General features: G+C 43.9%; 1 protein-coding gene across 4 annotated transcripts in view; it reads right to left on the reverse strand.

Annotated features, from left to right (window-relative positions):
* The window catches only part of RGS12 (regulator of G protein signaling 12), an 881,248-nt gene that overhangs the window by 228,975 nt on the left and 635,828 nt on the right, over positions 1 to 16,445 (reverse strand). For all 4 annotated transcript variants that reach the window (XM_085642496.1, XM_085642494.1, XM_085642495.1 and 1 more), the window contains one exon: positions 15,196 to 15,308. In XM_085642496.1, the coding sequence (XP_085498622.1) occupies positions 15,196 to 15,308 (113 nt within the window). The remainder of the gene's footprint in view (positions 1 to 15,195; positions 15,309 to 16,445) is intronic.

Genomic DNA, 16,445 nt, shown 5'->3' on the forward strand with positions numbered 1-16,445 from the left:
TATCGTCATGTTCCGACGCCAGGTCCTACAGGACTTAAACCCAGGCATCCCTACTGCACCAGGAGTCGAGTACTCGACAAGATGAGAGAAAAAAGTTCTCAGAAACCAATTAAAATATTAACTAGAGGTACCGCTCTCTCTTACGGATCTCCGCTTGCTGGCGCGAAAAAAGAAAGAACCGACGTCAGCGCGCGTGGGGGCGTCTAAGTAGCTCCGACGACGTCATCTCGGCGGCCACGACGCCAGCGACGTACGCGGAGCCGCACAACGATGCCTACCGAGACGCAGGGGTACTGCTGACAAAAACTTTCCGGATCCAGTCTGATGCCTGGAGATATTCTAAGGTAAGAAATCTATCACTAACGTGTCTCTGTCAGATAGTATTTTTTATGCTTACCTTTACCAGGCTTGTTTGGTTCTAGCAATAAAACAGTATATTTTTTATACAAAACAATTTGCCTAGAGTTCAGATCTTAAATGTGTGAATTCATTTGCTGACTGAGTGTACATCAAATGCTTAACACTGTCCTCTGATACTGCCTTACTGCTCGATTAAGCTACCACTTTAGAGAGTAAGGTTCTATCTAACTTTAACCTCTGCCAAACCTCTGGAGACCCTTGGACTCTATACACACTATACCTCTGGTGCAGTATATATAGAGCCAGTTTCTTACACTCCTCCACTTCCTTGAGTAGGAGTGTTGTCGCTTGCTACGCATGTACTCTTTTCTTTGGGTCCACTTTGTGGGTACCTTTATTAAATCTATGCAATATCCAATTTGTATTAGTTTTAGCACCCACTGGGCTGCGGTGATTTTCTTACATTCTCACAGACATTTTTGTTATCTGCTGCCTACTGGTGTTAAGTGTAGGAGTGCTTCTGTTTGCACCCTTGTTGTTACCTTTTTCTGATCTTCAGAGTGCCCTTTCTGATTTGTGTGAAGTCACTTGTTACCTGCACCCCTCCCTCCCCCCCAGCCCCTCTGCCGTTGTCCTCTTCCGTGTGGACGTCCGCAGAATGACTACTGTTGTTGTTCTTATTGGTTACCTCCCTGAAAGGACTGTTGGTATGTTTGATGGGATGTTGCTGACTGGATCCTCTTCCTGTTGGTCTTCTTGAAGGGACTGATCCCCTCTGCATGTTGCCTCTGAACTGCAGGGATCCCATTGATTTTTCAGCGTTATTATCGTTTTTCAACTGGACCAGGGTGTCATCAACTGAACTTCCAAAAAGTTGTTCTCCGTTGACGGGTACATTGAGTATATTGGCTTGCACCTCTGGTTTTAACACTGATATTCCTAGCCATGCAATCATCATAATTTGCCTTTCTGAAGTTTCTGCTTCATCCAGTGCCGATTTTAGGCATGTACATGCAATGTTTTTTTAAATCTTCCACTAAATGAAATGCCCTTCTTTGATACTGCTCTGGCATGTGTTTCATAAGCTCACCTATCTTATATCAGTAAATTTGAGTTAGCTATCCGCCACTGGATTGCTGCACTCCTTTCCACTTTTTGTCCCATGAGGTCCATCCTCTTGCTCTCCTTATCTGGAGGAGGTCCTGAGGTCTTTGGGATGTTGGCTCTCTTCCTGGCCATGGAGAGTATTATGGAGTTTGCTGGAATGGTTCCCTTTATGTAGTTAGGGTCTTTTGAAGAATGTTTGTATTTCTTGACTGCCCTGGGTGTCACCACCTTACATATATCTGGTTCGGTGAAGATAGCTTTCCCATCGTCCAAGACACTTGGGATCATTGGCAAGAATTGGCTCCTTGACTGAGTAGGTAGAAGAATTTCTAACAGGATTGTGTTTTCCTCTTTCAGTTGCACCCTATATTTATCAGCTGATTTCTTTATAACATGGTTATATATGTCAATGTCATCAGGTGGTGATCTTGAAAGGTAGGTGTCTACCACTTCCTCTGGTGAGTCTGCCTCTAGTTCTTGCCTGTCAAATTCTTGGTACACTGAAGCTGTACTTGTTCTCCAGCTTCTTTTTCAAGGTTTCCTCCTCCTGCTCACCTTGAGGCTCAGGTATTCAATGAGGCTTAATTTCCTCGAGGTCTTTGTTCGTTTGCTCTGTTGTCGTCGACTTTCTTGGTATACAATATTTCTTAAGACTTTTTTCAAAGTCTTTCTTCCTCTGCAAGATATTAGACATTTTGGCCTCGATCCTTCTTCTCTAACTCTTGATCTCCACCTCTTGGTGTTGGCTGTCAAGCTCTTCATGCGGTCATTTCATTGACAACTCCTTCACCGAAAGCGTGCTCGTCGAGCTGTGTCGTTCTGACTTCGACCTCTCCTGTTCCTACGCCAAAGCATCCTGCTCTCGACCGCCCCTGGACGTCTTATATCTTTCAGGGGTCTTTAATGCTGCAATGTCCTTCGAGAAGGACCCGAGGTTGTCTCTTTTTTTGGACTTGCTTACGGTCGCCGAGGGGCTAGATGCCGACACAGTCTTGGAGGTCTTAGCCTCTGTTTTTTGGGTTTCGGCCACCGGATTTAAGGACACTGTGTCCCTTACCTCGGTCTTCGACATCTTCTTGGACTTCTTCTCAGCATCGACGAGGCCTAGACATCCCCTTCTGGCCCCTCGGTGACGTTCTTTCTCGTCACTAGACAGGCCCAAATCTTGCAGGGATTGTGTTGTATGACGGCCCTGCATGGTATGGTGGGCTACTCTCTGTCGCTGTCTTTCCCCTTAGGGTCTTCTGAGCAAAAACTGCACACACGTTACAATCCTCGCTGTGATGGTCCACCGGTAGGCAGAGGATGAAGACTGGGTGTTGGGTTTTCTTTGCAAACTTGTGATGGCAGTTCTGGCAGAACTGGAATGGTGTCTTCTCCATCACCAAGTACAGGGGACCCCCTGCATGCACATTTTCCATGCTAGTCAATGAAAATACCTTATTCTGCTCCCAGAACTCCTCTCTGTATCTTCCCCCGATGACTCCTCTCCAGTATAGTTTTCCTTCTTTGTTCTCTGGTTCTTCAATAACTTCTACATCCAGATCCAAAGGTGGAAAAAGGAATCTGAAGATGGCAACCAAAGGTGGGAGCATCCGGGGAAGCACAATGACGTCACAAGGTGCACCAAATGGAGGTACGTTGATGCCCACCAACAACAAACACAAAAATAGTAAAAGGACAAAAGAGTTTTAGATACTATTTGGGGCCCAACCATGGGATGGCGGAATAATGTAGTTTGTGAATCCAGAAAAGATTCACGCTGCAAAACTTTAGCACACTCTGTTAGTCCCTAGTAAATGGTACCCTGGTACCTAGGGCCTGAGGTACTAAAGAGGGTCCAGAAGGGCAGCAGCACGAATTGTGCTACCATAAGGGACCCCTCACTAAGCACATGCAAGACTGCCACTGAAGGCTGCGTGTCTTGGTGCGGACAAAAGTGATAAAACAACGGCAGGGTGCTGAATATTACATGCGAGGGCATACCTGCATGAGCAGATATGCCCCATGTGCCCAGTCCTATTACTGCCAGTACAAGTAACCAGGGAAGCCACTTTAAAATATCTGCTGGACAATGGTGAAAACTAGTTCCCCAGCTACATGACGGCTTGACTTAAGATAGGGATGTTTGGTGTCAAACATCTTGTGTCAGTAAACCCACACCGATGCCAGTGTTGGATTTACCAATACATGCACCCAGAGGCCCCATAGAGATGGCCCCTGAATGCCGAGCAGCCTCTGGTGTACTTGTTGACTGGTTTCTGCCAGCCTGCCACCGAGACACTGTTGTTACCACTTAGGGTGGAAGCAATTGTTCTTAGGAGACCCAGAACAAATGCTAGTCCGTAAACAGGGTATAACACTCCCTTCCACAGGATGACCTGCTGAGTAGTCTCCCTGAGCCGGCAAGCTTCAAAGAAGCTGCTGCCTTTGGAATGCAAATCTGGCTCCTCTCACAGGAGAGGAAGCCACCCACCTTGTCCAGAGCCCCCTAGGCACCTGGATAGGCTGGAAAATTAGCTAGTCAGGTAGGCGTACCACCTCCAGGCTAGTACCACCCCTAAGGTGGGCTACAGTGAGGTGGGCACGATTTTTCAGAAGTAGCCATCTTTGTGATGGCATACTTAGGAATCCTGGGACAGGGTTATGCCCACTTCAGACAGGAAGTGGTCATATAGGAAGCTTAGTGGTCAAGATACGCTTTTTCGATTTAAAAAATGTGAAATCATAAAAGCAGAATACATAACAATAAGCATGAGATAATTCATGTAATCACAATTTAACAGAGATAAAATGTCATCGTTAGAAATTATGAAAAATATATTAAAAAGTAAGCAGCTAGCTACAATTTACACAGAACAAGGACTAAAAACAGATATCAGTATAGCCTTTACCTAGATAAGGAACCAGGGTCACTTAAACAGAAGATGGGCCTTGCATAGATTTCCTTGATCTTATCACCCCTCTCAGATATTTTACAATATGATCATTAAAAATGTCATCATCTAGGAATTGCAGCTTAAGAAAAGCGGGTCGACATTGTCTCAGACCTTGCAATTTCAAACAAGGAAGGATTCATCTTTTCCTAAGTAAAGTAAAAAACTTGCAGAAAAATAGTGTGTGAATTGTAGACTGTGCAGATGATTCATCACAGGGGCATGGACAAAGAGCGTGTGACCAGTCATTTACCTGAAGAAAAGTTACCAGGTTATGGAAATTACCAAGACGTAGGCGTGTCAATAGCATCCTGTCAAAATTTCTATGGGTTAATAATAAGTAGGGTTGGATTCCCGGCTGAGTCAAGAGCAATTGATTCGCTCTAACTGAGATTTTCATAACATTAGATGACAATCTAATCATCTCCAGTGGTTAATACATACAGCCTTGAGATCCTTCCTAGAAATAAGAGACAGGGTATTGGGGTTGGCAACATATTCTGAACGATCTAGGACGGTCATGCATAAAATTTGTCACATAGGCGAGCCAGGGAATTCGTTGTGCCCGTTGCAAATTCAGACAGTCTTTGATCACGTCCCGATTCAGGCCGGTAGTAACACCTGTCCAGACCTTATGCCATAATAAGATCGGACAGGTATGATAGCCCCAATTCAGCGTGGCAAATGTACGTAGCCGTATAATTTGGGACGGCTAATAAAAATCCCAAAAACCTATTCTCGGCTTGGTGAAGGGGCTCTATATTTGCCTATCCCCAAATGCCAGCTCCATATAGAGCAACTGAAATACATTTAGCTTTATATATTATCAGAAAGTCCTTCATGGGGCGCTTTCCTAACTTCCTAGAGAAATTAATCAAAGCACCAATGGCTTTGGCAAAAAGCAGTTTTCTACAATTAATGGCTTTTGACCGTAGGCCCCTATTATCAAAAACAATTCCCAGGTAGGAAAAATAATTCGTGAATTCAAGCTTTTTTGTATTAATAAAAATATTGCGGCACTTCACAGTGGGCTTACTGCATTTCGTTACAAAGGTTTTACTAATATTAAAATGGAGATCCAGGCTCGACATATAAGAGGCAAAACTCGTCACGATTTTCTGCAGGCCTATTGGGGTGCGGGCTAACAAGACCGCGTGGTCAGCATATAGCAAAGCACCAATTGTCTTTTTGCCTAGTCAGTGTAGGTCTTGGCATACCCTTGATATAGTGTCCCCCAGGCTGTTTATGTAAAGGGTAACTAAGGCTGAGTTCGCCAGTTCTGGCATATCGCACCCTAGCCCAGGTATCTAAGTACGACTATTTGAGGAAGTTGATTAACGACATTTCCACCCCCATAGCCTCTAGGATGCACCACAACTTCTGGTGGTTGACACAGTCAAACGCCGAATTTAAGTCGACGAAACACATACAAAGGCTCCCTCTTTTTGCCTGCATATATTTACCCATTTTAAGGTTCAGGTTCAGACTCTGTTCCACAGTGCCGAGACCTTGACGGAAATCCGTACTGTAGCTCTGAGAGGACACCTGAATCCTCCACCCACGACTGCAGTCTGTTCAGGACTACGCGTCCAGCCACTTTCACGAGGGAATGTAACAAAGAAATGGGTCTGTAACAGGCCGGATCATTACGATCGCCTTTCTTGAAAATAGGGACAAGAATGGATTCCGTCTATATCGGGGTAAACCCTTGTGTGCAGCAAGCCCTTAGAAAAAGGGTTAAAAGTGGGCCCCAAAGCAATGGGCATGATTTAAATGAATCAACAGGAATACTGTCGGGTCCCGGAGCTTTTCCCCCTATACTTCTATTAATAGCCAGGATCACCTCGTTCACATTGAAATCAATGCAGATTGGAAGGTGACTTACGGTGCCTGGTCCAGTGTCCTCTTTGGTATTGGGGGATATGTTGTTACAGTAAAGGCTGGAAAAGTGAGACACCCAAAGGTCCTCCCCAATCGCGTTTTCGAAGCTAGGGGAGTTTTTCGGGGCCAGGAACAGAGCATTTACGGCCTTCCAGAAACCTTTCATGTCCTTTAAAGCAGAGGCTCGCTTAAGGGCCTCCCATAGTTCTGATCTAATAGCCTCCTTTCGTGCTTTGAGCGACTTCTTGTATGCCGCCCTCGCCCTTTTTATTGCTTCCTGATCTCGCCTCGGCTGGTGTAGGGCAAGTTTCAAAGCTGCATGAGACTTACTGCAATGGGAATCAAACCAGCCTTGCGTACCATTGAAGGATCTTTTGGGGTTGATTATTAAGCTTTTGTGAATAGCCTTTGAGTTTTTACAGAAAGAACTAAGAATATTGACATCTAACGCAGTCTCATCAAGGCATACTAGAAAATCTGTTTTTTAATTAGTTAAAACTGATTTAGTTAAAAAAGAAGTATCTACACCCGCCCATATGACCGTATATCCATTAGTTCTAATTACAGGGTCCTGTAAAGGGCCTATGACCATATGTCCAGTTGATAGCAATTTGGACGGCAGGTCTATGGTAACACTAATTGGAAAATGGTCACTAAAGGCGACAGAGTGAGTTTTAAAATTATATATTCTGTCGGCGTATCTATTGGATATTAAAAGAAAGTCTATAATTGTGCACGACCCACGACCGTTAAATGTGCAACTAAACTGTATGGGTGGTGAGCAGAGGTCGTTGGCGAAGCCCAGATCCATAGAGTATTTAACCAGATTTAGCGTATCCCCAAAGAGGGAATGAGAGAAATGAGAGGTATCTATATCATCATCAGATGATAGGCCACAATATCCTCCTGCCATATGAGTGCAAAGACTAGTATTAAAGTTCCCGCCCCAAATTACACAGAGGTCTTTGGTTATGGTCCCATGAATGGAGTCCAAGTCCTCTTGTAATTGCCTTAATACTTGCCGGATTTGCAACGCGGGTATGTTATTGTAAAAGTTTAAAAGCACAGTGCAATGGGATTTGTCAATATACATTTTTAACACCTGATAGTAGGTATTGGATACTGCAAGGGTTATCCCAACTACGTTCAGCTTATGTGAAAAGAAAGTACAAAGGCCACCCTTGTTCCTCCTGTGGCTGGACAAGGTAGCAGGGGTGAAAAGGGTTTTAAACCCATTAATGTGACAGATCTCAGTTGCCCAGGTTTCCTGAAAGCATAAAATCTCGAAGCCATAAATAACAATTAAGCCAGTCGGCATCAACCAATTTAGTGGTTAGGCCTGCCACGTTCCAAGAAAGTATATTTGTTAAGCTGGACTGAGATTTGCCACTGGTAATGCACCTGATACGACAACAAACAGCACGTCAGCATTCCTTATTTTGCTGACGTCAATGCAATCTAAGCCTGAACCCTTCTGACAGCTTTTTTCTCCGAGACCGCAGAGACTCAGTTACTTCATCAGCAGGTGAGAGAGGCCCGCCCCCTAACCCCCTCTGGGACATGCAACTAGAATTGTGTTCGTGTTAACAGAAGAAGTCACTCTGAACTAGTAACCTCTTAATGTGGTCCATGTGCCATTGGTCATAACGCTCTGAATTAATCTCACGCTCAGCACGTCAGTTTCGTTCATTACTGTACCGGCTAATAATATTTTGCGCAGCCTTTAATTACTGTGTCTTATTTAATTGTCACTGACCTTGGATCTAGTAACGCCGTACTAAGCACGCATTACTTAAATGCCACTGACTTTAAACTAGTAACGCCTCATATAGCACACATTGTCATTTACATCTCTCGTGTAGATTGTTTTACTGGCAAAGCACCTTATGTTTTCTTACGCTCACATCCCTTTTGGCTAGCGCGCTGTTCTGGCATTACAGCGTCCTTGTTCCCTTAAATATTAAACCCCAAGTTTGGCCCATTTATAATAGAGATAACTATTAAATCTCGATTCTATGAGTGACCTTTTGAACCATTTGCTCTTTCATTTAGGAAGACCTTGCTATTTACTGAAAACCGGTAAGCAGCCTTTCTTTCCACTTGCACAACTAATGAGATACTTTGTTTTGTTCGTTTGTTCCTATGGATTTATCCCTCCTTTCGCCTGCAAATCTTCCTTTCCTTTGACTCTCTTCTCTGGTGTCAGTAATAAATGTCATATTTTCTCTTGGAGATATTATATAATTTTTTCTTGATGAACCTACCATTTTAATCTGCAGGCTATGCGCCCTCGACGTTTATTTCATCTTACCAATTGCCTTCTAAAACCATCACACATTTTCTCCTTTTATAATTTACCCTTTTCTTTTTCATCTCAGGACCCTACTAATCCCAGGTACAACTACACCTCTTGTATAGAATTGTTGGTTCTGCCCTGCTCATGCTGTTGCGCCTAGGATTCTGTTACTAATGTTATGATTCTACTATAACAGCAATGTGTCAATGCACCCAATAAGGCATTTGTATTGATATTATGTCATCTATGTACATATTCACCTGTTTTACGCTGTTTTATGTGAAAACGAAATGTCACCACTAATAAGCCTTATTTTTGATCTCTTCTCTCCTTCTTGAACCATCATCTCTCTCCTATCGTCTCTCTCCTTTCCTTCCCCCCATATTCTTCCTTCTTCTCTCTCTCTCCATCCCTTGCCTTGCATCTTTTGGTTTCCTCTTCCCTTATCATCATCTGTTTTCCTTGAATCCTTCCCTTCCCCCTGTTTTTCTCTTCCCTCCCTCTCTCTCTCTCTCCATCCATCGCCTTGCATTTTTTGGGTTTCCTCTTCCCCTAACATCTTCTGTTTTCCTTGACTACTTCCCTACTTTGCCTTTTTCCCAAATTTACACTTTTGGTAAATCCATAACACTCTTCCTTTCTCTCTTTCTCCTTCACTTTTCTCACCCAATTCTGTATTCAACTTATTTTTAACTTTCAAATCATTCTAGCCTTGAAAAAGCCCAAGGCCAATGGGCCACTAGGGCGAAACACGTGTCGGCGTGTTTGCTTTTTCTTTCGCAATTTATACCTGCATTGTCTACTAGTAATAAAAACATCACAAGCAATTTTAATTTGAGCAAAGTTCTTGATGTTGATTTTCCACTGACGTGGACCAATTAAGAAGGCACCACCCTCCACCATTTCTCAACCTTACCCTTTCAATGGCTCTTGGGTGTGGCCATTCACGAGGATTGTGCCACATGTAAATTTGGGCCCTGACAACTGTAGCGCCTTAAGTCCAGAACTTTCCACCCATACAGCGTCTTCATAAACAGCATTAGAAGCTTTTGAGTGATGGACAATGTTAGTTAAAGGATGATGGTGATACGTGTTTTTAGTTGTCAAGTGATGTCCCTGCATGTCGGTACACGAAGCAGTATGATCATGAGCCACTTCGCTATCTGGATGTGCTTCGATCATTAGCCCCGGGCATTGCAAAATAGAGTTGTCATTTAAAACTTCAGAATCGCTATGGTCAGTGTGTGCGGCCTCCATTGAGTCCATGGGTGCCACCGCGAGGCTAGAGGATTTGTTTTTAGCGGTCCCTCTAAAATCTGCTTGTTTTGTGGTAGGAACGAGTCAGTCTATATCTTCCAAGGATGGAAGTATTTTGAATCTATTTTGTAAAGGGAGACTAAAGTGTTGGCAAATAGTAGGGATTGTGGGTCTGAATAATGAAGTCTGATGTACGTGGTGCCCAGGAAGGTAAAAGTATCCTAATGGTAGAGCACTAATTCCATCTTGAGACACATGGTCACTGCCAAGTCTACACAGGATCTCACGTACTAGTCTCGGTGACCTAAAAGTGAGAACAATGCAGTCGCCAGGCAGTGTTTTTTCCCTTCTCCCTACCCAGCCTACTCTTCTCACCATCTTAAATTCGCCAAACAAGGCCTCTGTGAGCCCGGTTTTAGTTCCGAGCCAACAGAGGGCCTTGTTTCTCAGTGTCTCCCATGATTCGAATACCTGGGTGGTAGGGTGTGGTGCATTCACTAGAATTATAGTATATGGAGTAGCTTCGGGGGGCAAGTTCAGTCTTGCCTCCTCCCTTCCCATTGTGATTGTGTCTGAGAGGGGTGGCAGTTGGATTTCACTAGACTTGGTATGGGCCAAAGTGGGATTAAGTAGTGGGTCGGTAATAGGCGTGAGTCCTAAGGGCCCACGATTTAAAGTGTGCAAAGAATTTGCCTGGGAAGAAGAGGTCATAACTCCATCAGCCGATAAACAGTCTGAGAGGTTGCGTGAAGAATTAGAGGTATGTGCTCCATGGCCCTTTCTCAGCAAATCCTCAATGGCTGTTACCCTAACCAACATGGTTTCTAGGGGCGCTGTAACCATAGTCTGATGAGCATTTGTACCCAGGCCTTCCCCTATAGGAACAATAAGCTGTGATGACCAATTTAAGCTAGACAATTTACGTAATTCAGAGTCCAGAAAGTGTAGTCGGCCCGAAGTTCAGCAAAGCTGTTATCAATTAGTTCTTTCAGTTGGGCAAGAGCCATACCTGTGGTGATTCCCCCAGCAATTACAGGTACAGTGATCTCTGGGCGCCGCTTATGGGTGCCAATAAGGCACCATCAGTCTGTGTGCCAGTAGTGCAAGTAGTGCGATCTTGAGGCTCCTCGAGGTTGGATCCCCAGGGCCGCTTCAGTTGTTTAGATTTTCGGGTGCCCTCCCCCCCCTCCGCTTCCCCGATGGCTCGTTCGTCTTATCCTTAGGATGGAGTAAAAGGGCCCGTGACCTTGTAGCTAGACTGGGCCCATTTAAAATAGTGGAAGGTGCAGGCGGTGCTTCCAAATCAGTTGCAGAAGGGGGCTGGTACTGATCATCCGCAGTAGAGGGCAAAAAGATAATAGGCACCCCACCCGTGATGTTAGAGCCTAATAAGGGGCATAGGGAAGAGCGCCTCTGCAATGATAGAGGTTCTAGGGACAATCATCTCTCAGTGAGTTCAATCTCATGTGTGAGCATTGATTCTGCTCTAATAATGAAGGCGTCCACAGTGCCCGCAACGCCCCTATGTGTTTGCTCATTGCCAATAAGGGGTCGACGTCACGTCACGAGATTTAATTAGAGAGCACAATTGAAGAGCGGGGTTACCACAAAAGGCTGGCAAAAGAGCGAACAGACCCCCCAACCAGAAGGCGCAGTACTGTAGCCGCCTGTCCCGTTTACAGCACAATAGGTTGAAAACAGAATGCCACGGATGATGAACAGTACCTTAAGGTTCACAGCCTAAACCCATGTGCATCCAGTCGATGACGGGCGCAGGACGGGCCCGCCCTTCGTTCAGGTGAGCCAAGCGCGCGTCCCGCGCCGCGGGAGCCCGCAAGCACTTTTAAAGCGCCTCCAGGCACGTGAGGATGGCGCTGGCGGCGACAGCCGCACGGGAGGCTGGGGGCGGTAGTCCTGTCTCCCCTCCTCTCCCCTTCAACAGTAAACAGGCAGCAGCAATAGCAAACAGGCAAGGATGCACTATATAAAAAACGCATAAATAAATAAAATAAATATTTGCCACATCCTTAGTGACTCAAGGGTCAGTAGCCCATTGACTTTACCCACCTTGCCCCTAACATCCCTAAATTCAATATTCAGGGAAGCCCCTGGCACCAGAGAAGCAGATTCTGACAACCTACGAAGGACATGAAGAGCCGCAAACTCAGAAGACTGAAGAGAGCACCTGACTTGGCCCCAGCCCAGCTGACCTGTCTGCCGTTCTTCTTCTGACCTGCACCACAGATGACTCGCCCTGAAGCCACCACTGCACAAGTTGCCTCTGGCCCGGGTTGAAGTGGGCCACCGGTGTCGATATGATCCCCAGCCCTCCAGTGCTCGAGTCCATCATGGTTTCACCCCCGTGGATTCCCTGATGTCACCTGCAGCCTCTGCACGCAGGTCCCATTGACTGCTTCTGTAAGAAAATCCAACACCTAAAGTCACCTCTGCATCCATCACCCCTGGGCCATGGAGAAGAGGACCACAAGTGTTCCTATGTCCCAGAGCATCGTAAGACTTGAACCCCCCTGTTGGTTCACCCCAACTGGCCTTCCTGCCAGAGCCTGCAGCCTCGTTCCCCATCGACCAATCTTCACAGAAACTGATTGGGCTCCTGATGCCGTTTTGCACCCTGCACCCGACCGCCCTCTTCCCGCTGGTGGTGTTCTGTTGGTGCTGCCTTGGACCTTACCCAGCACTTAGCTTAACTCCTGGAGATTGGTTGTGTAAGTCACTGTACTATCTCTGTTTTCAGAACTTGTTCTTCCTTCCCTAGAATAACACTGCAGAACTCAGAAATTGCAGTGTCCACTTTTCAAAGTGAAAAGAATTTATATTAAAAAATGTACTCACCTAAACGATTTTTCAATGATGCCTAAACATATACTTGCTATTTTTATAAATTGGGGTGGATCTCCTTCTTGAGTCGTGTTGTCATTTATTAATCATTGTGTGCATTTGCAAATGTCTTTCACTGCTCTATGTTAAGCCTAAGGCTGCTCACCCACACTAATCCCTAACAGCGCACTTTGGGATTGCATAGCTAGCCCCTGAACTCTCATAAGGGAACTAGACTCTTTACATGGTATATCAGATTTTTGATATATCACATAAAGAGACACCTTCCAACACTCAGCCTCCAGGAACGCTTTCTACATAGTAAAGTACATTGCACGTTGTGCACACTGTTCTTCTGCACATTGCACAAAAGCCTGCTATCAAGGAAGATGGTTACCAGAGACCTCTAGGTCATACAACCTCCAAACTACTGCATCATGCAGAACTCAATAAAGGGCTATCCCTGCTGACTTTACAAGTTAGTAAACCTGGACCACAATCTTCCATTTTTGTGGATCAAAAAGATTTCCACATTTAGTATACTGCATTTTGACGGGATAGATGCCAAACCTTTGCCTTAAGTTCTTGATGTCTGACCTACTCTACATGCGAGCAGGTTTATTTTATCACAGACTGGATTCTGAATGCGTGAACAGGTTATCCCTAAAGTGGGCATACTGATATCTACTTGACATGGCACAGATATGATATATATCTATAAGGACTTGTGACTATAGCGTTGTGATTAGATAATCAAAAGTAAACCTACAGAGTTCACGGTCAAAAAATGTTATGCGCATAAATTCAGCCTCAAATTGGCTTTTTTTCATTAAATAAAGGACTTAAAATTGAGCTTTCACGACTCGCCAGAGCAGTTTTGGCCACGTGAGAGGGGAGAAGGATTGATTCTACTAAATCAAACCTACTGGAGAGCTAGAACATTTATTTTTATGTTCAAATTTAAGTCCACATCTACACATTCCTGGAAACACCATAGGTATCAAATCGATCCTGCATTAAGTTCAGAGACAGAGTCATAGACTAAAGTCCCAACCTTAGAGCATACAGAGATCAAACCCTAAGAATTGGCAGATGGCAGAATAAGAAAGTCGCACCTAATACAAAGCTTTTTATAGGGGATTCTTAGTACACCACAAAGAATGCCCTGGTACTCCAAGTGGGAAGGGAGTATCAAACACACTTTGATGATGGTGGGTGCTGAAGTTTATTATCAAATGGAGGCAAAAGTCTGAAACGTTTTGGTGATAAACGCCATGATCATATGCTTTTGCTGCCATTTGGTAATAAACTTCAGCAATCGCCAGCACCAAATTGTGTGTGTTACTCCCTTCCCACGTGGAGTACCAGGGCATTCTTTGAGGTGTCATATATACGCAGCAGGGCAAGTGGCCTGAGAAACACTGTGAGCTCTGGTGTTTGAGATAAATACACACACACACACATATATATATATATATACACACACACACACACACACACACACACACACACACACACACACACACACACACATCTATATATATATCTACACACACACATACACCTGCCTAAAATCTTACCAAAGTTACTGCACATTGTCACACATTTTAAATGTGCTGTCATCTTGTATTTCAGTGTTGTACACTGTACTTCGCTTTGACTGTTCAAAATGAGGCTACACTTACTTGAAGTTGGCACAGCAGAGATTGAACTGCATATTTTGTGAAATCAGCTTGTATACTGCACCTACAGTGTATCTACTTCGCAAGACCATCTCACATTCTCCCTACAAGAAAAGGCAGGCATCTGCTCGTTGGCGTCTATTTTCATTTAATCATGTTTTTCCTCCACTTGCCGCACTGAGAAAAACTGAATACAAGTGGAGCGAAAATATATTGAAATTGGATTTATGAGCTCAACTCATCAAACGGCAAAGTGCTGCTCAGTAGACACTGCCAATCGCATATAGAATAATTTTGCAGCTTATTATATTTTGGATTAAACGGGCGGTAACTGCATTGGGTTTTCCAGAATGTTTATTTTCTTTCACAGTATGCTTGGACTTCAGGGTTCATATGATTAAGCTTCGGGAAAAAACTACCAGTTCAGAGTCCTTTTAGCTAAAAAGCTAGGTTTGGCTTAAATCGTTTCACAACAATGGGCAGCCTGGTGGTTTTACAGCAGTGGCTCTGCACAAGAGCACGGTGCAGACAAATGAACAGGTCTGTCTAGACCATAGGAAGGCAAAATTAGCTTCTGTGAGTGGAACCGAAAAGTAGCTCTGAAAACAACATATTTATCTACTGCATTAAAAAAAATAAGAAGCCTTGGATTAGGAACTGTTTTAGTCTAAAGATTTTTGGACCATGGTGATGAGCAAAGTGAGCACACCTATGGCTCGGATGGTTTACTGCAGGTGATTTTCGTACTGCCAATATTTTATGTGCATGGTAAATCTATGAAATAGGCCTCGGTTCCATAAATATTCGCAATAGGCTTCATATTCTGCCTTATTCTCACCTCTGGTTTGCTTCCTTGAGAGCCAAAATTAAGCAATTCAAGACTTGCAGTAGATGACAAGGAGTCCTGAGAATCACATCGCACAGAAGATATCCCATTACTGTGAATAAAATCTGCATTGAAGGAAAAGGATTAATATTTAGTAAGGACTGATACATATCTGCAAACAGGGAAATGAAAACCTAGCCAAGTAATACATATTTTGAATAACTCAATAGTCCCACCCATATTTTAAGGCTAAAGTTTCAAAGCTGATACAAACTCTCACATCATAAAATGACAAACACCACTACACAACACAATATTTCACAAAGTCCTATGCTTTGAACAAATCAGTTTTCCTGATATTTCCTGTAAGAGCATTTTGATGAATCAGATATTCCATAACTGACGGGTGGACGTGTACACCGTTTCATAATAATAGCAGTGCTTCTTCAAAAGATTTCAAAGTCCAAACAGTTGCATGATAATCCTATAGCTGGTTAATGCACACTCCACAATACAGAAAAAGGGTATGGGGAAAAGTGGAAAAAATCAAAACATGACAAGCTTTCTGCATCTTATGGTGGTTACGTTTTTTCTATTGAGAAATCTGTATTTATTTGTAAGGCTAATACAAATATAAATGAGGATTGGGACATGTGGTATGAATACCATTAAGATAAAAATGATCAAAAAATTAACTAAAACATATAAGGAAAATGCTACCTACCCAGTATGCATCTGTTCTTGGCATGTAGAGCTGTAGAGTCACATGCTGTGCATAGCCTGCCATCTAGTGTTGGGTCCGGATGTTTGCACCTTGTTTTTGTTCGAAGAAGTAATTTCCAGTCACAAGGTAGGTGACTCCCCTTTTAGGTGATAGTGCGCATGGGCATCGACTCCATTGTTAGATTATTTTGCCACAGAGGGTGATAATGGAGTAGTAAGAGAAGTCCATGTATATATGTATCTAAGTAAGAAGTAATTGCAACAGCTCTACATGCCAAAAACAGATGCATACTAGGTAAGTAGCATTTTCTGTTCGAGGCATGTGAGCTGTAGATCACATGCTGTGCGTAGACTATAAAGCAGTGGTCTGAAATAGTGTATGTAAAACTGCTTGGCCCACACTAGCTTGCTAACACATTTACACAATACTGTTTTGTGAATGGCTGAGGTGCAGACCATGTTGCAGCTTTGCAGATATCATCTATGGGTATATTTCCTAAGAAAGCCATAGAAGCCTCTAGTTTGCGTGTGGAGTGCGC

The sequence above is a fragment of the Triturus cristatus genome, chromosome 2_2, assembly GCF_964204655.1.
Source record: "Triturus cristatus chromosome 2_2, aTriCri1.1, whole genome shotgun sequence".
NCBI classification, from domain to species: Eukaryota; Metazoa; Chordata; class Amphibia; order Caudata; family Salamandridae; genus Triturus; species Triturus cristatus.